The sequence below is a fragment of the Thermobia domestica genome, chromosome 11, assembly GCF_964235325.1.
Source record: "Thermobia domestica chromosome 11, izTheDome1.hap1.1, whole genome shotgun sequence".
In the NCBI taxonomy this organism is placed as follows: domain Eukaryota; kingdom Metazoa; phylum Arthropoda; class Insecta; order Zygentoma; family Lepismatidae; genus Thermobia; species Thermobia domestica.
In genome coordinates, this window is record NC_137464.1 from 27536335 (window position 1) to 27559886 (window position 23552).

General features: G+C 33.8%; 1 protein-coding gene across 1 annotated transcript in view; it reads left to right on the forward strand.

Moving 5' to 3' along the window:
* pxb (putative Hedgehog signaling attenuator pxb) overlaps positions 1–23552 on the forward strand; it is a 443477-nt gene that overhangs the window by 401268 nt on the left and 18657 nt on the right. The window contains exon 4 of the mRNA XM_081730272.1: positions 17461–17623. Within this exon, the coding sequence (XP_081586398.1) occupies positions 17461–17623 (163 nt within the window). The remainder of the gene's footprint in view (positions 1–17460; positions 17624–23552) is intronic.

A 23552-nucleotide genomic window follows, 5' to 3' on the forward strand; every position in this document is an offset into this window, starting at 1 on the left:
TAATACCTTGCCAAATGTATTTTAAAAATGAAATAAAATCTCTCCTGAAGGTTCAAGAAGCACGATGATAAACTCTGCTAAAAACAGTAAAGAAAATCACGCGAAACATATAATTATGAATGAATGGGATATGGATAACCACCGTTAAAAAGTCACCGTTAGGTGTGAAGTTGTTGACGGATTTTAATCCGTTAAGGAACTCGGCCGAACTCTAGTTGTCTATTCAAAAAATTCGCTTCCGTTCAAGAGTTATCGTGTGGAATAACTGATGTAGTAACATTACAATCTTATAAAGTCTACTAGCGTGATCCTAATAATATTACAATCTTACAAGGCTCACTAGCGTGATCCTAATAATATTACAATGTTATAAGGTCTACTAGCGTGATCCTAATAACATTACAATCCTATAAGGCCTACTAGCGTCACCGTGATAACATTACAATCTTATAAGACCTACTAGGTCACCCTAATAATATTACAATCTTATAACGTTTACTAGTGTGATCCTAATAACATTAAAGTCTTATAAGTCCCACTTGCGTGATCCTAATAATATTACAATCTTATAAGGTTTACTAGCGTGATTCTAATATTATTATAATCTTTGACAACCTAGCCACTCAGTGCCTATTTGGGGATGCAAAGATGAGTGCTACTAGGCGCCTTCCACTCACCATCTAGAATGAGTGGGCGAATTATAACTTAACTTGCAAGAGGTTTTCATATGGGGATTAAGCAAATAAATATACTTCCACTTCATTTAACATAAAACACTGTATTTCTAAAATCTGATGAATGAACTGTGAGATTTCTGAATGTTTGCTATAACGGATATTCGGAGTCATTTGCCAGTAAGGTATAGTACGATCAAGTATTGAGCTTTGAATTCTGACTCGGAGTCACACATACCTGGATAAATCTGTTGCTGTCCCACGTCGTTCTGGTGTTGAACTCTGCTCCTTAAGCTGACACTCCGTGTTGTTGAACGATGAAAGTATGCATTGAGGAATGGGCCTCTCAATGTAAATCTCCCTCGAAGTTCTGCGTCGTTAGAATATGTTGAAGTACAATGTACTGCTTTCTCCTATCATCTGGTTGATAATTCAATAGAACTTGGTTCTCCAGACTCGAACCCAAGTATCTTCAAAATCGATGAACCATCTTGGAACTCTCAGAACTACTCATCAAGAACTCAGAAACTAATCCTCTCGAACTCTCTAGGAAATCTCAGAAACTCTCCGAACTGTCTCTGAACTGTCTCTCAACTCTCTCTCAACTCTGTATCAACTCTCCATCAACTCTCTATCAACTCTCCCAAAACCTTCTCGTCCTGTGGTTTTGTTTGGCTGGGTCCAACTACCATCGTCTGCTTTTCCGTCTGCTGTGGCACGTGCGACACCGTTTTCACATGGAGAGACAAATTCCTTCCATGTGTCAAAACTCAAAACTGCAACCCTCGACACGTTCTGACTTCCCGATTCTAAGCAATCCTCCGTACATCCGTAATCTCATGAAATTCATAAAATCCCACAAATTCACGTTTTGTACAATTTCTAGAATCTGGCTAATGTGAGGAAAGACACATTGTCAACATTTCCTTCCTACATTGCCAGACACGTTACGATGACATTCTTATACACAACTGTTTACAATGAATTGCTGACACAACTATTAGCGAGATTGTGCAGCTTGCATTAACTTTACATATTCAACATTAAATTCCCATAACCTTACTTAACGATTTCGAGACATAAACATAACAATAAATCTAAAATATACAAATTATTATTCTCGAAAATCGAGTTCTTCCACATGTCCCCCCTTAAAACTTGGTTGCTCCGCAAACCAAATTCGACATCGTAAGAGGGCGATTTTCTATAAACACCCTGTACATAATATACACTGACACCATATTAAAGATAAATATCAACTTGAAATGAAATAAAACATGTATTATTATGCAAAATAAATTATACAAATAGTAATCGATATTCCTTCACCTAACATGTATTCATAATATATATCTCTTTGAATTTTTAATTTAATTTTCTATTACTTCCTAAAATTATAAAATACAATATTTGAAATGTGATGTAGCAAAGTATATCCTCGCGGCATCTAGCGAGTTTTTACTAAACTACTTGCACATCACCTTTTGTCAAGAGTGATCATACATACATTTGCAAGTACTCTTGAGTTATCTCCTCTTAGCGACAACGCTTTTATAGTGTCGTATTACCAAAAACTTCCATTACTCTGAATGTTCATACTTGCCAACCAATGAAGTTATTGGCCGTATCAGTAATGTTTTAACTTCGTCTCTTTCCACCTCTCCTTGGATGGAACTGTAAAATCAAAACTTATAACATAATTATTTAGAACATATGTAATTAACATATTCACATTTGCACTATAAAACTTGAAAATATTAATGTTTTATTTTCATAAAAATTTTATTCACTGATATTTAATCTGAACAGAAAGAAAAATCCTGCAGCAGGGCATTGGAAATCCTGACACTTCATACAGCCTAGTAACTGCAAGCTCAACAGTTTTTCAATCAAGCTTTGTCAAGGTTAATTCAACTTCCTGCCTTCTATTCACGCGTCACCATTGACTGGATAACATCGAGTGCTAATATTGCGTCGAAATTATTACACTATTCGTTTTAAAACACTTTGTTTTACAGTACCACTATGTCACACGCATAAAAGAATTCACTTTCCATCTTTTTCGGGCACTCAGTTTTCCCGTGTTTGTCGGAATCATCGTTGAAAACGTCGGTTTTCGTGTATTTACAGTGTCCCATTGATGTATTAGTGTCTTTCTCATCTTCTGTGGTAATGTGGTGTAATTGTGTGTGTTTCCGTTCAGTTTCAGTGCTCTTACCAAAATCTACTATACTACCATCTGGCAAATTCTTAAAAATAGTGATTTCAGTGCTTTGTGGAATAGTTTTTAGTGTAGATTTGCTCTTGTTAAAAATAGTGGCATAAATTGGTGATGCATGGGAAACTGCGTAAGTCTCAGACTCATCTCTACCATTTATTTCTACATCTATGTTTGATCTTACACTATTTTTACTATTTCTTACACTATTTTCGTATTTTCTCTCTATACTATTTAATTTTAACAAAATATAACATGTTATAATTACTATTACTACTAATACACTTCCTAAAACTAACGCTGATATTAATAATAATATTGTATTGATGTCCATTTCCTTCACTTTCGGATATTATCCGAAATAGACGAGAAATAGATAAAGTCGGGATAGGCCTACTTAAAATTCGTAGAAAAGTACATTTATTATAGTTAATTAAATTATTAAAATATCTATCTTGTGTCTGCCTTCACTTATAGCGTTCTAAAATCGCGTATTTTTCGAAGCAGTCTTATTTTGTTCTCTCTGTGTCGAGCACCGTTGTTACTTTCCTAGTAATCATTGTGCCTGACGATTAAAACTTTAGCTATGTGTGAAGTCTGTCAAACCATAACTTGGAGACTATATTTCACACTTAAAACTCATGTTTTTTTACTCTTTTTCTATCATAAATATAGCATTAAATTATACTCGCTATATCTCTCTATATTTAAGCTTTTACCACTTATTTCGTACGTATTTATTTAGTTTGAACCTTATTTTAATCATTTACGTGGTTAAATATGAATAAATTTATTAAATACTAATTTTCCTTGAATTTCTAAAAGTATATTATATGAATTTACGCTGGGACTAGGATTAAAATTGAAGCTGCGGGCGCTTCAACGCGGCTGGAACGAAGCAAATCCTGTTCGTGTCCGCTCGTGTTCACTCGGAACCATTCGAGATTACCATGTGCACGGGGCCTGGAGTGGAGATTAGCGTAGCCTCGCGCGGAGTTACTCTCTCGCACAGGTCTCATTTCTCATTCTCTCCTCCAGCTGCTCAGAGTATTACTGTTGTTTAACGCAAACCCATACAAAATACCATGTGAGCCTTGCTCATATCGTTTACCAATTACATTGCCCACTAAAATTAATGCTTTTAATGAATCTTTTCAATCAATATTGATTGATTATTATTAATTATAATAAAATACATTATTTTCTTTTCTTTTCTTCTCTAAAATTTACCAAAATTTTTCGGACTTTAAGAATAATAAATAAATACGTTATTAGTACATACACTAAACATTCTTTAACACTATTTGTGAATTATTTCTAGCATTATCTATGCTTATTTTCATCTTTTAACCTTTTTAATTCATTATTTTCTTACACTATAAAATTCATTATTCACTATTTTCTAAAACTACTTGTAATATTTATACATATATACTCTCTCTTATTACTATAATAGTAACCTATTACTATTTTGTCTATTTTTATCTATTTTTAACTATTCTTTAGTGTTGTTATTACTAATATTATTACTTTCTACATTTATTTTCCTTATCCCTTCTTGAATATTTAAATGTTTTCAGACTTTATCTATCGATGATTGATGTCACTATCCTAGATTCATCTAGGTAACCTATTTCTCATCTATTTCTATCCTTATTTCACTCTTTTCTTCATTTCATTCACACTTTATACGGAAATGGGACATCGTTTGGTATACCGTACTACAATACAACCGGTTTGGGTAGTATAACTATTATGGACTATCATAGACTATAGACTTTGTTTACATAACCTTATACCTTCATATGGTGATGGTGTTTACACTTGGTGATGGCTGTTTGGTGAGTATGGAATGCATGATCTAAATACACTTTGACATATTTCATGTTTGTTTACATTCAATTTCCTAGTTTTATTTTTTTTTTTTCAAAATTTCCAAAATTAATTCCAATGTTTATGAATTGGTTTACAACCTTTTCTAAACTTTTCTCATAGTGGTTCATGAAATACAAACAAATCTTATACAATATGATCCTAAATAATGTTATTATTATTATTGTTGTTATTATTATTATTATTATTATGATTATTATGGTTCACTATTTTCTACTTTATATTTTCTTATCGATTTATACAGTCTGCAATACAACATTATTAATGCAATGACTGAAATAATTAATACCAATATGATTCCTGCTATTACATACATTATGTAATTCGTCCTAATTATTAGTAGTGGTACAGTGGTATCCACTTTCAGTTTTAATAAATTTTCAGCTAGATTGTTGAGTTCCTCATGATGTATACTAAAATTTAATTGCTTTAGCGTCCAATTCCCTATCAAACTTAAATGCTTATTGTTTACGCTTATTACTTTTCTAGTTGGAATTGCCAATTCTCCAAAAATTAGGTTATCAAATGAACTGTAATCAATAAAGTACGAGCAATTGTTCCCATAATTTACTTTCGTCGATGTAACTTCATGATGTTTACCTAGCTTAGTCACATATCCTTCTACCAAGGATGAGTATAATACTCCAGCATGAGTATATCTGTACACTACCTTGCCTAGGTATTTCTCGGTTTGTTGTTCGCAACCACTTAACGATCCATTGAACACAATGTTATTCAAGCATTTAGCAGTATCATCCAATGTTATCTGCTCACAAAAATACAAAAAACTCTTAAATTCACATTTCGATCGATCGAGTGTGTGATATATTCCATTGGCTAAGTATACCACTTCCGGTAACTTATAGTACGTTCTAAAGTTGTTCGTTAGATAACCCATAGAAATTACATTAAACATTTTCGAAACTGTATTTTCGTAAACAATTGGCGTTTTTAATAATAAGTCGATGTTGTTTTCATCATAGTCATATTTCATTAAATAAATCGACGATACTCGATAAAACATTCCTATATCAGAACGATAAATTGAATACTTCAAAATATCATGACTATTTATAAATTTATTCACGTCTAAGTTTGACAAAATATGATATGATAATTGGTTGCTAAGTATATCGTTGAATATTTTAGTTACTCTTTCTCTAGCTAAATGAGAAAATAGATTAGTCAAAATTTTTCTCTGTGCTTGCTGCAAGTAACAATACATTTCTTGCAATTTACTCCTTACATTTTGAAGAACATGATGTACCTTAACTACCACACCATGCATTATTGAAATTTCTTCGTTATGCGCTATTTTTAATTTATGAATTTCCTCAGCCAATACATTTTCATGTTCGGACAATTTTTGAATTGAGGTCGACAACTGTTGTGTGTGTATTAGGTTATAGGTTGACAACCCTATAGACCCAAATCCTAATAACATTGACCAAATCGAACGTTTAGTCCTTGCTCCCTCTATACATTTAGAACTACCATTTACGAATACAAACTGACATGGTATTGAATTTATCATATTGAGTCTAAATTGTTTTTCCTTTTCTGCGTATTCTTCCAGAATATCATATGATTCACTACACACTCTGTGCATCGGCACAGCTTCGTGAAAATTAACATGTAATCGAATGGTTGTATATACTATATTTGACGCATGAACAGCCAATGAATCTTGTGTTAGGGCTACCCCTACGTCCTTCATAGTTACTTGATGATGATCTTCTGACTTCGCAACATGAACCATAATTATCAATTTTATATAGATCACCCACATTGTTATTTCCATATTCTAATGTTTCCTTTTCAGTCTTGAATAAAATTCTGGAATTAGTAAAACCTAATATTAATTTCCTGTTATTGTTTATTTATTTATTTATATTTTAGTCTACTATCAACAATGTATTTCATTCCTATGTATTTTATTTTTATTTTTCTTTCCAGGTATCACCTGATTTTACTCAATACTTTTAATTTTACACTCCATACTTTTTATTTTTATTTTTTTTTTACAATTCTAGTAACTATAACTCAAAAAGTGTCTATCGATTCGGGAAATTTCCTGATGGAGATTAGCATTTCCTCCAATCTCGGATTAGGGTTTGGTTGAGAAAGAGCCCCCTTTCTGACTCTTCATCGGTAGACCCAATTTGTACCATAGTTACATTAGACCCTATGTTAATATTTAAAAAAACTTTTTTTTCCACCAAATCAAAATTTTTTATTCATCACCACCTGATGTTTGATCTGTCTCACCATACCTTTCACCATTTTTACTTTCTACGAATAATTTTAAACGTCTTAAGTCTATAGTATCACTTTTCTTTTCACCATTTTTCGTTTCATACTGTACCTTGTATGAATTGTTGTTTATCTTGTCCACTATTACCCCTTTAGTATTATAACGGTTACCAAAACATGCGGGCAAACCTGCTCTCGGCATTTCCCTTATTAATACCTTCTGACCAATTTCAAAACTCGGTTGATCAAACTTTTTCTCTATTTGCTTCTTCTGAGCTCTGAATCTTCTCTGCAAATTTTTGTACGCTAGCTGGCGTGCCTCTTTTATGCTCTGAAGTCTCACCTCATTGTCGACGTATTCGCAAGGAATGTCTAAGTCCTGCTCAAGAAACGTTCTTGGTTCAACTCCATGCAAAAGATAGTATGGTGAAAAACCAGTACCATCATGCACTTGCGTATTAATAGTAAATATCAAACTTGGCAAGATCTCGTCCCAGTTTGAAAAATCCTTATCAATGTAATGCTTCATTACCTGTTGTAATGAGCCAATGGCCCTCTCTGCACTCCCTATAGAATAATGGGCGCTTGTATTCGCAAAATGCAATTGCATTCCAAATTTATCTGCCATTTCTTCCACTATTCGGCTACGATGAGATGATAGCCTGTCCAGATGAAGTTGAGATGGAACCCCATGTTTCGTAATCAAATCTTCGAAAATTACCTGCGCAACGATCTCTGCCGTTACTGCGGGTACCGCTCTAGCGATAACAAATCTAGTTGCATTATCAACAAACACTAGAATGTACTTATTTCTATTGTTACGAGACAATTTAAAAGGTCCGACCTCATCCATCACAACTGACTGAAATGGAGCATAAAAGGGGTACGTCTGAGCGTGAAATGGTACTCTTCCTGTCTTCCTTTTCTGTATCTGACAGCTTATGCATTCTCCTATCTTCTCCATGAAGAATTTCTTCATGTTCGGAAAGTATATTACTTTTAAAGCACGTTTATAGCATTTCGTGTACGAAAAATGTCCGCCTCCATATACTGAACAATGGAGGTTCTTGAATACTTGTTCTCTTAACACGTAAGGAATACATAATAATAATTTTGTACCACCTGCCATTCTTTGTGTTCTATAAAGTCTATCGTCCTTTACTGTATACCATCGGGCCTGCTTCTCAGCTTTTACATCAGCATCCTCTGGGTGTTCTATTGCATGCATGATCGGTCCGAAAAATGAGTCTTTTCTCTGTAATTCGCCAACGTTAATATCCTTATCAAAAGTCAAATTAACTTGGAGATCTTCAGCATTCACCTTCAACGTTTCTAACTCAACATCTTCTATCGTCGGTTCGATGTCTGTGTTCCTGGACAAAATATCGCTAGGATTCTTTTCTCTAGGACAATGCACCGGTGTGTACTTATATTGGGCTAAGTCCAAACTCCATCTTACCAATTTCGGAGCTAATTTAGGTGACGTTTGCAAATACTTCAATGCCTTACAATCGGTGTACAGCTCAAATTCTTTATTGAACAAGTAATAATTAAATGCTCTTAAAGAACTTATTACTGCCAATATCTCTAATTCCACTATGTGCCTGGTCTTCTCCTGTGGACGTAACACGCGACTGTAATAAGCTACTGGTGTCCATTCACCATTAGTTTGTTTTTGCATTAATACTCCACCAATCGAACTAGTCGATGCATCTGTGTACACTCTTGTGTCTAAATCTTCCCTAAATGGAGCTAGCAATGGTGCATTCATTAGTGCTGATTTTAATTGATCAAACGCCTGCTGGTAAGATTCATTCCATTCGAACTTATGACCCTTCTTCAAAATAGGTTGAAACGCTGATATGATTTTGGCATAATCCTTACAGAATTTTCGAACATAATTAGTTAAACCAAGAAAAGATTTTAACTGCTTTACATTATTCGGAGACTTACATGCTTTTATCGCCTGAATTATCTTCGGGCTAACCTCGTATCCTGCGTCACTGACAATGTGTCCCAGAGCCATAATTTTCCTTTCTATGAACTGGCATTTTTCTACAGATAGTTTGAGTCCGTAATGTCTCAATCTTTTGAAAACTGATTGAAGTACATCTACCATTTTCTCCTGATTGTTCGTATAAATAAATACATCGTCCATATAATAGGAAACTGACTCTGGATTTACATTTGCCAGGGTCATCGCCATTATCTTTGTATATATGGCGGGTGATTGTAAATATCCCATCGGTAAAACACGATACTGATAAGCTCCTACGCCTGGTATATTGAATGAAGTATACTCCCGTGACTCCTCAGAAATAGGCACTTGATGATAAGCCGATTTTACGTCCAAAATACTAAAATATTTGTGTCCTCCCATACACGTTAAAATTTGATGGATCGGAGGCAGCGCAATGCTATGCAACTTGACGCATTTATTCAAAAAACGGCAGTCCAAAACTGCACGAATACCCCCTGACGGTTTTTGTATAAACAACATTGGAGAGTTATAAGCGCTGGAACTTTCTTCAATTATTCCTTGTCTCAACAAAATGTTAATTTGTTCCTTAACTTTATCTCTTAACGCTATGGGAATCGGATATTGGTGACGTCTAAATGGTACCTTTGTTTCTAACTCAATATGATGCTCAAAATATTTTACTTGGCCTAATTCGTCATCCTGCCATGCAAAAACATCCGCAAAATCATAGCACAAACTCTCAATTCTATTCCTAATTTCCGGTTTCGTTTCATTCCCAAATTTCAATCTAGATTTATCAAAATTTCTACGAGATCTTAAAATACTATCAATATCCTCGGCTGATAATCCTTCACTCTTCAATTGCTCTTCATCCACACATTCTTCAGCTTTTCCTAATGTTATATTCGGTTTCAATAAAACTGCTCTATTAGATGGATTAATAATCTCGATCTTGTTATTTTCCTCCGATAAAAGTGCACGGGGAATCAACACATTGTATTGGGCTTCTATCTTCCTATCCGGTTCCAACAAGTATTCCCTGTTATTCCAGGAACTAACCAAATTTACTTCCACCGTAGTCTTAGACCTAGGTAACAACCGTACCTTATGACCTAACACCCATCTTGGTCGAATACAATATTTTATTCCTAACGCTGCATTATCAGACACAGTCACAGATTCCAGTTCTTCCCTTTTCCTTAATCTTGGCTTTCCAAATCTCTGCAATGTCAATTTATTCTGACCGTAATTTATTTGGCAATTTTGACTCTGTAGAAAATCATTCCCGATCAAAACTTGATACGGAAAATCTTTTACTACGCGAAATTCCAAATGAAATGTCTGTCCGGCCATTTTAAATCTAATCACAGCGATCTTATTCACTACTAACACATTCTGTGTTATTCCACGAATCCTTGTTGGTCTAGGGATTACCTTCGCACTAGGAGGGACTAGTTTCTCGTTTACAATGGATATCTGCGATCCTGTATCAATTAAAGCTTTATGACATCTACCATCTACCTCTATCGGAACATAGAGCATATTATTATCAATTAACGTAGAGGCTACTATTTCTCTAACTTTCACTTTACTCCCTGTAAATGTGCCTCTGTCATTTACAGTTTGACCTAGTTTAAATTATTTGACGTTGTAGCCTGATAATAAGTTGTACCATTTATCTGGTTCGGTACTACCGGAACATACTGTACAGGATTATTTATTTGGCTATGATTTTGGCACCATGTTGGCCTATTAACACCATTCGCACAACAACTGTTTCCTCTTTGTTGCCAGAAACCTGTCTTTCTTCCACCTCTGTTATTTCGCCAATTACTTCGAAATCCTCTACCATTATTATATCCGTTAGAACCTCTATTCCTAGTATAATTATTATTACCATTCCTATTCCAATTCCTATTTCCATTATTCTTATAAAAATTTCTTCCTCCATTCCGAAAACTTCTATTTCCTCTAAAGTTATTATTATTCCTGTTTTGCTTCGAATTACTACCGTTTCTATCCTCTTTACTATTTCGGTCCTGAAAATTCGCAGCTAATGTCAACTGTAAATTTTCTATTTTCTTTTCTAGCTCACTCAATTGAGTAATACTTGTTGGTTCTTGCTTAACTTTCACGTCTTCCTTATGTTTAATCTCTTTCTTTAACAACAACTTATCAATTTCTACATCGCTATCCTCCTCTTCTACTTGCTCTCTCATCTTCTTTAACAGATCTTTAACGGTAACCTTTCCGTTTTCCCGTTTAACGCGCTTCTCTACTTTGCACTTATTCTTCTCTACTTTTTGAAGATCCTCTACAAATTTATCAATCGTCGAATATGAATTTGTACCTACACGTTCCATAAAATACGGTTGAAGACCACCTAAAATTATCCCTATTTTCTTTTTATCATTCATGTTAGCGTCTAATCTCTCACACAAAACAAGCATATCGTATACGTAATTTATTATAGGCTCATCCTCGAGATGCAACCTTTCCCTTATACGATCCTCATTTCTTTTATTCGGTCGAGAATCGAACTCTGTCGTTTCACTTGTCTTACAGTTAAGCTGAATCAAAGCGAGGGTGGGATGGGTGGTTTTCATTAACACTAAGATACTAATTTAACAAACTTTACCATGAATGGGCGGGTAGGGAGGGTATTTAAATTTACTACTGTTTAAATTTACTAAACGCACATAATTCACCATGGGTGGGACGGGAGGGATTTACTCACGCTTACACTCTTTAACTGGGAAATTAACCCAACACATCTGCACCATGGGACGTGTTTGGCAAGATCTCGTCCCAGTTTGAAAAATTTTTATTAATGTAATGTTTTATTACTTGTTGTAATGAGTTAATGGCCCTCTCTGCACTCCCTATAGAATAATGGGCGTTTGTATTTGTAAAATGCAATTGCATTTTAAACTTATTTGCCATTTTTTTTATTATTTGGCTACGATGAGATGATAGCCTGTCCAGATGAAGTTGAGATGGAACTTTATGTTTTGTAATTAAATTTTTGAAAATTACCTGCGCAATGATTTTTGCCGTTACTGCGGGTACCGCTCTAGCGATAATAAATTTAGTTGCATTATTAACAAATATTAGAATGTATTTATTTTTATTGTTACGAGACAATTTAAAAGGTTTGACCTCATCCATCACAACTGATTGGAATGGAGCATAAAAGGGGTACGTCTGAGCGTGAAATGGTATTTTTTTTGTTTTTTTTTGTATTTGACAGCTTATGCATTTTTTTATTTTTTTATGAAGAATTTTTTATGTTTGGAAAGTATATTATTTTTAAAGCATGTTTATAGCATTTTGTGTACGAAAAATGTTCGCCACCATATACTGAACAATGGAGGTTTTTGAATACTTGTTTTTTTAACACGTAAGGAATATATAATAATAATTTTGTACCACCTGCCATTCTTTGTGTTTTATAAAGTTTATTGTTTTTATTGTATACCATCGGGCCTGCTTCTCAGCTTTTACATTAGCATTTTTTGGGTGTTTTATTGCATGCATGATCGGTCCGAAAAATGAGTTTTTTTTTTGTAATTTACTAATGTTAATATTTTTATTAAAAGTTAAATTAATTTGGAGATTTTTAGCATTCACCTTCAACGTTTTTAATTTAACATTTTTTATTGTTGGTTTGATGTTTGTGTTTTTGGATAAAATATTGTTAGGATTTTTTTTTTTAGGACAATGCACCGGTGTGTATTTATATTGGGCTAAGTTTAAACTTTATTTTACCAATTTTGGAGCTAATTTAGGTGACGTTTGTAAATATTTTAATGCTTTACAATCGGTGTACAGCTCAAATTTTTTATTGAACAAGTAATAATTAAATGCTTTTAAAGAACTTATTACTGCCAATATTTTTAATTTTACTATGTGTTTGGTTTTTTACTATGTGGTGGAAGAACTCGATTTTCGAGAATAATAATTTGTATATTTTAGATTTATTGTTATGTTTATGTCTCGAAATCGTTAAGTAAGGTTATGGGAATTTAATGTTGAATATGTAAAGTTAATGCAAGCTGCACAATCTCGCTAATAGTTGTGTCAGCAATTCATTGTAAACAGTTGTGTATAAGAATGTCATCGTAACGTGTCTGGCAATGTAGGAAGGAAATGTTGACAATGTGTCTTTCCTCACATTAGCCAGATTCTAGAAATTGTACAAAACGTGAATTTGTGGGATTTTATGAATTTCATGAGATTACGGATGTACGGAGGATTGCTTAGAATCGGGAAGTCAGAACGTGTCGAGGGTTGCAGTTTTGAGTTTTGACACATGGAAGGAATTTGTCTCTCCATGTGAAAACGGTGTCGCACGTGCCACAGCAGACGGAAAAGCAGACGATGGTAGTTGGACCCAGCCAAACAAAACCACAGGACGAGAAGGTTTTGGGAGAGTTGATAGAGAGTTGATGGAGAGTTGATACAGAGTTGAGAGAGAGTTGAGAGACAGTTCAGAGACAGTTCGGAGAGTTTCTGAGATTTCCTAGAGAGTTCGAGAGGATTAGTTTCTGAGTTCTTGATGAGTAGTTCTGAGAGTTCCAAGATGGTTCATCGATTTTGAAGATACTTGGGTTCGAGTCTGGAGAACCAAGTTCTATTGAATTATCAACCAGATGATAGGAGAAAGCAGTACATTGTACTTCAACATATTCTAACGACGCAGAACTTCGAGGGAGATTTACATTGAGAGGCCCATTCCTCAATGCATACTTTCATCGTTCAACAACACGGAGTGTCAGCTTAAGGAGCAGAGTTCAACACCAGAACGACGTGGGACAGCAACAGATTTATCCAGGTATGTGTGACTCCGAGTCAGAATTCAAAGCTCAATACTTGATCGTACTATACCTTACTGGCAAATGACTCCGAATATCCGTTATAGCAAACATTCAGAAATCTCACAGTTCATTCATCAGATTTTAGAAATACAGTGTTTTATGTTAAATGAAGTGGAAGTATATTTATTTGCTTAATCCCCATATGAAAACCTCTTGCAAGTTAAGTTATAATTCGCCCACTCATTCTAGATGGTGAGTGGAAGGCGCCTAGTAGCACTCATCTTTGCATCCCCAAATAGGCACTGAGTGGCTAGGTTGCCATGGTGTAGAGCTGGGTTAAGATCCTAAGTAAAATTGATTCCCACCCTTCCCTCCCATGGTGGTGACATGCTGGTGGCTTACGCCTTTGGTAACGATTTTAGTAAATAAGCCCGCCCTTCCCTCCCGTTTCATGGTGGATATGCTGTGAGACTTAGGCCATTTTGTAGCGTTCCTAGTAGACATACTAAGCCATAACTTCATGGGTGGAGATTGCTGGCTTATAAAGATTCTTGTAGTAAATTTAAGGTTTACTAGCGTGATTCTAATATTATTATAATCTTATAGGGTCTACTAGCTGGATCCTAAAAACATTAGAATGTTATAAGGTCTACTAGCGTCACCCTAATAATATTACAATCTTATAATGTTTACTAGTGTGATCCTAATAACTTACAGTCTCATAAGTCTCACTTGCGTGATCCTAATAATATTACAATCTTATAAGGTCTACTAGCGTTTATCCTAATAATATTACAATCTTTTAAGGCCCTCCAGCGTGATCCTAATAACATTTAAATCTTTTAAGAGACAGTAGGGTGATCCTAATAATATTACCATACAATCTTGTAAAGTCCACTAGCATGATCCTAATAATATTACAGTCTTGTAAGACCCACTAAGAGATCCTAATAATATCACTATCTTATACTGCCCACTAGGGTTATCCTAATAACATTACAATCATATAAGACTCGGTACGTGATCCTAATAATATTAGAATCGTATAAGGCTCACTAGGGCGATCCTGATAAATATGAGTAAAAGAAAATTAGAAGAACTAATCGAAAGAATAAGTAGGCGAAAACAAGAAAACATACAGATAAGTTACAGTCCCCCTAACTCTTCACATTACACTGAGCCATGAAATTTGCATAAAGATTTCATGCCTAGTATTGGGCAATAGATTTTGGACAGAATCTTTTACGATCACCTCTATGTTTTTTAAAGACATATATAGTACAGAAACATCTGTTGTATTTCAAGAACTTCACGGTTTTTCTTCTTCTATCAATAAAGATTGTGGCTTTTTTTTTCACATGATACACAAACATCTGTGAAATCTCAATAATAAAATACTTAAGAAATAAGAACATGTGAAAGAAGTCTTAATTCTCGCTGTCAGAAGAAAAATCGAGTAGCTTTTGTAATATTGCAGATGATTATGGGCTATGTTTATCATTAGGGAATATACAAGTGAATGCGAAAAAATTAAATTAGTGTTATTTACGTTCTTAAGATCCTGACATACTAAAAATAAAACAAAATTTACCATTTTTATTTTGCCTGTTTATTTATAAGTGAAAGGAGATAATGAAATGCAATTTACCACAATCATAGATAATGTTATTCTACAACAGAAAATATGAACCTTAAGAATTATCAGTGTTGCCATCTATAGAAATTACAGTTTTGGCAGAATAACAATACACTCAAAATCTAAGTTTAGGCAACGACTAGAGGAACGAACTCAACTGCATTTGATTACGTATCATGTTGTTTTGGTTTGCTGTGAACTACTTTTTAAGTAGCATTATCTAATTTTAATAACTGTATATTTAAACTATTTTGTTTATTACAAACTAAATACAACAATTATTAAAAAGTAGTTTACAGTATTCCAAGACAACATGATAAGTAATCAAATGCGGTTGAGTTCGTTCCTCTAGTCGCTGTCTTAACTTAGATTTTGGGGGAATTAATATTCTTGGAACACTGTAATTTCTATAGATGGCAACACTGAAAATTCTTCAGGTCCATATTTTCTATTGAAGAATAACATTATTTGTGATTGTGGTAAGTTACATTTCATTACCTCCTTTCACTTATGAAAACCAAGAAAAAGAAAAATGCTAAATTTTGTATTCAGGCTCTTAAAGTGACTACGAAAATAAGTAAAACTCCAAAAATTAGAACGAACGTTACCAATTTTTTTTCTATTGTTTCAAAACTTCATTTGTATGCATTTTCAAAGAAGAAAATGTTGAACTTTTTATTATTTATTTATTTATTTATTTATTTATTTATTTATTTTTTAAAAGAAATACTTTTCTTCTGGTGAACATATGTTCCTGAACAAATTGTTTTTTTTTCTCCCTACCGAAAAGGTTAAGTTTTGAAAAGCTGTTTAGTGGAATAAAAGCGAGTATAATTGTGCAGGCAGCACTGGTGTATTCTTTAAAAGCTTAGTTCACATGCACACACTCACACATACACACAATGTTTAAATAAACAAAGCAAAAGCAAAAAGTCATAACATTTCCTGACCGCTGTTAAGGTAACTTTTGAGTTCCAAAACCACGGAAATTCCACACCATCTGTTCACTGACACCAACTTTTGCTTGCTGCATCACGTTATACATGCATACATGTATATGTATCTTGTTGAGTATATATATATATATATATATATATATATATATATATATATATATATAGTAAAATGTTAGTGAGAATTGCGTATGTACAGTATGGTTTCTTCTTTTTGTCTCTGTTGTGCCAGATTGCAATTTTGTGTCTCTGTACAAGCGTGCAAAACAATGTCTATTTGCTAGCAACTAACCTTCCATTTGAGCAGTGATGAGAAACTAAACATAGTCTGCATGCACAGAAATGGTTTCATAACGTTGAACTACATACATTTAATCTCAACTTAGCTAAAGTTTATTGAAGCTGTATGTATGAACTTGAATGGATCTTTTCTTTTTCTTTCTTTCTTTTTCTTTTGTTTATTTTCTTAAAAAACTAAATTCCAGAATTGACTAGTAAACAATTTGAAACCACGTTCTTTTACAAAGGTGCAACTCGTCTTGAGTCAGTTACTTTTAAAGTGTACCTAGTGTACCTAATGGTAAGTCCGCCACTGAGGTCATTGAAATCCGAACATTATTTATTATTATTGTTTTAAATGATATTTTGTCTTAACTCATTGGTTACCATCGACTCTAAGCAACGTCTATCGGCAATGTTTCATCGGTGCTCCAGGCCATAATATTATCTAGGTTATATAATAGGCTTATGGATGTGCTACAGGGGCGGACCCAGGACAATAGCCCTGATCGCCCCCCCCTGGATCCGCCACTGATGTGCTAGGTAAAATGACTACTAATATATCTCATCTGTATATAAGATTATTATTTATTATCTAAATTACGTGTAGCTATCATTTGTTTTCTGCTAATGGTTTAACCTAATCCATTGTGAAAGTAAATTTAGTAAATATGAAATATAATTTATGTTGTGTAGCATATCATTAGGCGTAATGTACATAATTAACGACTTTCTCTTTCTTTCTTTTATTTTCAGGCACAAGAGAAAGATGCAAAACTTTCTCCCGTGCAAAACGTCGCCTCAAAACCGCTGTGACGTCACGAACGGAAATGGCGTCATTTACGAAGATTTGACGAACATCCATCCGCGTGCTCTTCCGAATCACTGCCCGCCAGGTCAAACTGCGCCACCTATTGAGGTAAGTTTCAATAAACGCTCTGTCTTCAATGATGAAACCTAATTATAATTCGGACTTTGCCATTACTTCTGTAATTGTTTGTATATTTAGACCTACTAAAAAGAGAAAAGTTCTACACTGCGCGGTAGCCTATTTGACGTTTCGTATAAGCCAAATAGCTTGTGACACACTATTGTCAAATTTCTGGTGGAAAGTTCCAGAAATATTGTAACATGTTGACTTTACTAACAACATCGAACTTCGTATCACAGCATTGATAATATTTTCGTTAGTTGATTGGTCGACGACAAAGTAGATTTTCATGGTCAGTCGCCAATTTGGCTGCTATGCACAATAATCCATGAGTGCTATGCAATTCGGCGACTACACTGAAAACGCCAGCAACGAAAGATAAATTTTTCAAGGGATAATTAACACTTCTGACCAGAGTATTTATTAAAACTAAAATACAGTATAACGGTTTCGACAACTTAACGTTATCTTCATCAGAAACTAACTGAAAGAGATATCTTCAGAGCATATTATCTCCAATTATAAACAACGGGTGGATTCCAGATGTTTGGAAAAGATAAACACAGGTGGAAGAGTAACTGAGTCAGGTCAGGTGGCCGATATATGAGACCCGAGGAAGTAAGACTCAGGTGGCTTCCCATATAAATAATGAATCTTAGTACTTTCACTTTTAGTATATATATTTCTATGCTCTGAATATATATCTCTTTCAGGTAATGTTTGATGAAGATAACGTTAAGTTTCCGAAACCGTTACGCAGTATTTTAGTATCAATAAATAATGTGTATATACTCTAATCAAAAGTGGTCGTGATGGATAGAATTATAGGTTTTTAGAAGGGAAGAACATTTATTTGTTGATTCTAAGACAATACCGCGCCAGTAGAAGCAAATACAGTTATTAAAACGATTGCAAGTATTTTTTTTTTTTTTGCTTCTTAATCACAACGTCAGCCATTCTCTGAAGTTAGTAGTTTTTGATATATACGGTATATAGGCATTGGAAGAAGCATTACACAAACACAAACACAAACACACACACACACACATACACACACAAAGAAAATCTTCCTATCTCTCATTTTTAATTTTCAGGACTAGTACATGATTCCTCGTCAGAGTTTTCTCAAGGAAATGTTTAATTCTTTTATGGTTGAATGGTAAGAGTACTCACCTTTGATATAGCTGTCAATGGGAAAATGTGTATGGTTCAGATCGTATATCAAACAATAGATTTTCTTATTGTATACAGAAGGTTAATGTGGTGTTCACATGGTCATATCTAAAATGATTTTCGGTTGTATTGAAGCTTCGTGAATAAACGATAAAGTTCAAAAATAGGTTTTTCTTTCTTTTCCTTCTTTCTTTCCTTTGCTTTTTCTTTCTTTCTCCTTCCTTTTTTCTCTATTGCTTTCTTTCTCTTCTTCCTTTCGTTCTTTCTCCTTCCTTCTCTTTATTGCTTCTTTCTCTTCTCTCTTCTTCCTTTCTTTCTTCTTCCTTCTCTTTATTGCTTCTTTCTCTTCTCTCTTCTTCCTTTCTTTATTTCTCCTTCTCTTCTCTATTGCTTCTTTCTTTCTTCTTTCTTCTCTTCTCTATTGCTTCTTTCCCTTGATCTTTTCTTTCTTTCTTCTTTTTTCTTTCTTTATTGCTCCTTTCTCTTCTTCATTCCTTTCTTTCTTTCTCCTTCCTTTTCTTCTTTATTAATTTTTCTCTTCCTTTCTTCGTTCTTTCTCCTTCCTTTTTCTCTATTGTTTTTTCTCTTCTTCATTTCTTTCTTTCTCCATCCTTTTCTTCTCTATTGCTTCTTTCTCTCCTTCCTTCATTTCTTTCTCCTTCCTTCTCTTCTGTATTAATTCTTTTTCTTCTTCCTTCCTTCATTTCTTTCTCCTTCCTTCTCTTCTGTATTAATTCTTTCTTTTCTTTCTTCCTTTCTTTCTTTCTTTCTTCTTCCTTTTTCTTTCTCCTTTCTTCTCTTCTGTATTGCTTTATTCTCTTCTTCCTTTCATTCTTTCTACTTCCTTATTTTCTCTATTGCTTCATTCTTTTCTTCTCTTTTTCTTCTTCCTTCTCTTCTCTGTTGCTTCATTCTCTTCTTCTCTTCTTTTTCTTCTTCCTTATCTTCTCTATTCCTTCTTTCTCTCCTTCCTTCCTTCCTTTCCTTTTCCTTAATTCTTTTCTTCTTCCTTTCATTCTTTCTTTTTCCTTCTCTTCTCTATTGCTTCTTTCTCCTAGTTTTCTTTCTTCTTCCTTCACATCTCTATTGCTTTTTCTCTTCTTCCTTTATTCCTTTCTTTCAATATAACGAAGAACTTCTGATAATATTAACCACAACTCTGTACTTGATAATCTTAAAATGGAAAAAACAAATTTAAAGAAAGTGGAAAGTAAAAAAAAACAAACAAACAGAAAAAAAGAAAATGGAAAAACGTGTTCCTATTACTCTCTCATTTGTCGTTGCTATGGAGTAATGTCCACGTGACCGTAGGGCTTCAATTAGTTGGTCAAAATGGTGGGGAAATGGCATCTGGGGAGAAAAGTAATGAGTCTTCGATTCGTTTCTGTCCATTTCCGGCCCTTTCTAAAACGACCATCCCCTTGTGTCCCACCTTCAGGGTGGACGCTTGCCAATTGCTTTTCCAGCAGCTTTTCCATTGACAGAAAATATCCTGGTGATAGCTTCCAGATACGTGTTCCCATCTTATTGAAGGGATGCTTTCACTCTATTATTGGCGTCTGCTTACTTGCTTGTGTGAACTTTCTGGGAAGTTCATTGCGTTAAATGATTTTTTTTTCTCTAATTTGTCCAGTCAGCAATGCACTTTCAAGACGAGTTCTAGAGCCCCTTTGTGCTTCAATTAATGGACGGAAAACTACATTTTTAAATATCTTTTGCATGTCAAATTCTTCTTATTTAGATTTCCCAAGTTCACTTTTGAACATAATAAATGTAATTAAACCTAATTTTCTGCGCTGGGTTAATTCGTATTTTGTAGTAAGGGCGTAGTCACGAGAACTCAAATAGCTGCATTGATCCTTCCAAACCATACATTTTGAGAACTGTGTATCATGCAATTTTTCATTCACTGTTAATATACGAAATTACATTGTGCTGTAGCGGGAAATATTTTTATTTCTACAGGGAAAAGAAAATAAGGATAATGTCTTTTGTTATTTTGAACACTGTGCTTGGTCGAAAAGTTCCAATTTATCAAACTAGTTACGTTCTTCAAGTAAGGTTCCCTGCCAATGATCCAGTAACCAGATGGAATCTTGAGTTTAACAGATAATAAATGTAGGATCAATCAGTTGCTTATTTTCTTTAATTTCTGTAATCTCTGTACAGAGTCTTACCACAATTTATTCAGTACTAACACTTTCAACTTATTTTAAATTCAGGTCCCTGGAAATTTATTTATTTATTTATTTACCTTCAACAGAGAAAAATTCTCAATTTACAGAAGGCTCTTACAATCTATTACATACATTAAAGAAACAATTACTATGCTAATAACTGATTAAAAGAAAAAAAGAAAAGAAAAAATAGTAGTAGAAAAGAAAAAAATGAAAATAAAAATACTAAAATACAAAAATGGCAAGATACATTGTTCTCAGATACACAAAGTTAAATAATAAATATCACTATAAACAACACTTAACTGAATATTTCCAGATACACATATTTAAGTACCTTCCAAACACGTACATAGGTTTTACATATATGCTTACATATATAGGCACACGAACATATACGTGCAAGCAAGAAGATACCAATATATAGGTAGCGTCCATGATTATGCCTATAGCTATTTATTTTATTCTGTATCATTATTTGACAAAAATCTATTTTTGATTAACTTTATAAACATTTGCTAATTAAGATTATGATCAAATTCTTCTACACTTTGTGCTATATTATTATATAGCTTACACATTCTGACCAATGGTGAATTATTGTATGTATTTGTTTTAGATGTTTTATCCCACAGCAGATTTCTTTTTTTCAAGGTACTATCTCTGATATTAAATTTAATGTATGGTGAAAATTCAGTATTATCAAATATGCCATTTACTATTTTGTGTAGACATATTATACTTCTTGTGCAATGATACATCTGTCAGAAAGTTTAATACAATTAAATTCACATAACAAGTTAGAGCAAGATATTCTATTTACAAGAGCAGACTGTTTTGTTTTCTTATAATATAAGTACCTTAATATAAGCAACTTAATTTATTTTTTATACACCAGTATACATGTTATTCAAATCTTCTTGTAGTTTTAATATATCACAATTCGTTTGTATTTATTTATACAACTTAATATCATCTGTATACAATAAACATTTAGAGTTCTTAACGTATCTTGGCAGATCATTTATAAAGAGTAGAAATAACAAGGGCCCCAAGTTTGAGCCTTGTGGTACTCTGGAATTCATATTATAACAAAATAATTTTGACTGTTTAAAACTTAGATATTGTTTACTTTGACTCAAATATGATGTAAACTGAGTGATCTGAGTAATCTCGATTATAATAAACATCTTCTTCGACGATTTGTTTCACTTTAAAACCATTACATAACTTCTTCTTCTCATGTCAGTAATCTTTCGCTTAGTTGGACTTCGCTTTCCCCTCTTCCCTATCCTGAGAGATTTTCCATTTCTATGTATTCTTTCTTCCATTTCTATATGACTCCCCGGAGCACTTTGAGAAACTCTGCTTTAGAAAAACACCGAGGTAAACTGTCAATATTTCCCACGAGATGAGGAGTACTTTTGTAAATTCGAAAAAAGACAAAACACATGACAATTCTTGTCTTTTTTTTCGAGACCAGATGAGAAATTATGCGAGTCTCGTGGATAACACTACTTAATTCAAACGTTAGATCTCAAACACTGATTTAATGTTACACGATTCATAGTGTTAAAACTATAAATTGATAAAGTGATTGACCTAATATAATGAAGAGCATTTATCAACGTTTGAAGATACGCAAGGTATCACACAATATACTTCAAAAATAAATATTGTTATTATCAACACCATAGATGGCCATTTTCCACTGGGCTTGCTCGCGCTCGCACTCACCTGTTTCAACTGGGCTCGCGCTCATTCACTCTCGCAATCACTTCTCTCAACTGAGCTCACGCTCACTCGGGCTCGCACTCACTAATCTTCTCTGGGCTTACTCTCGACTGGGCTCCACTCACCCGGGATCGCGCGCATCTGTTTCAACTGGGCTCGCACTTACTCGGGCTCGTGCTCATTTATTTCATTGGGACTTGGACTCGCGCTCAATTATTGAGCCTGAACCCGGTTGAGCGTTAGTACCATGCTCACGAGCGTCGGGCTCGCGAGTTTAAACACCTCTGATCAATACGCTTCGTGGATCTCTCCAAACATGGGAGGATTCTGATAATTTCTAGATTAAATTAAAAAGAAAAATTAGGGTATAAATTTGAATTTAAATTTACAAAAAGAAGTGAGGCGAATAAAAAGAAAATCCTTCGAGATTGGAGACGAGACATGTACAAAATTTACGAGACGAGACGAGAAGGTCTTTTTCTGTTACGTTTCGTGTCGTTGGTAACACTATTTACTGGTAATATCTAAGATAAATAAAATTAAACACTATACAAATGCAATGTGCTAATGCTTCCTTACTTTGTGAAATCGTACTTAAATGTGTAGAAAAAAAAGTGTCAAGATAGAACATTAATAAAAATATTTTCGTGACGTATTAAAAAAAATCATAATTATGCACATATATAATAAAACATAGCGATAAACACCTGATAATCACATGCAATATAAAGATAATCTAAATGTTCATATGAATAAGCATATATTTAACATTTCTGCTAAATATTTCGTGACGGAACGTACAAATGTATATGCTATTTTTTTAAATACGTTTT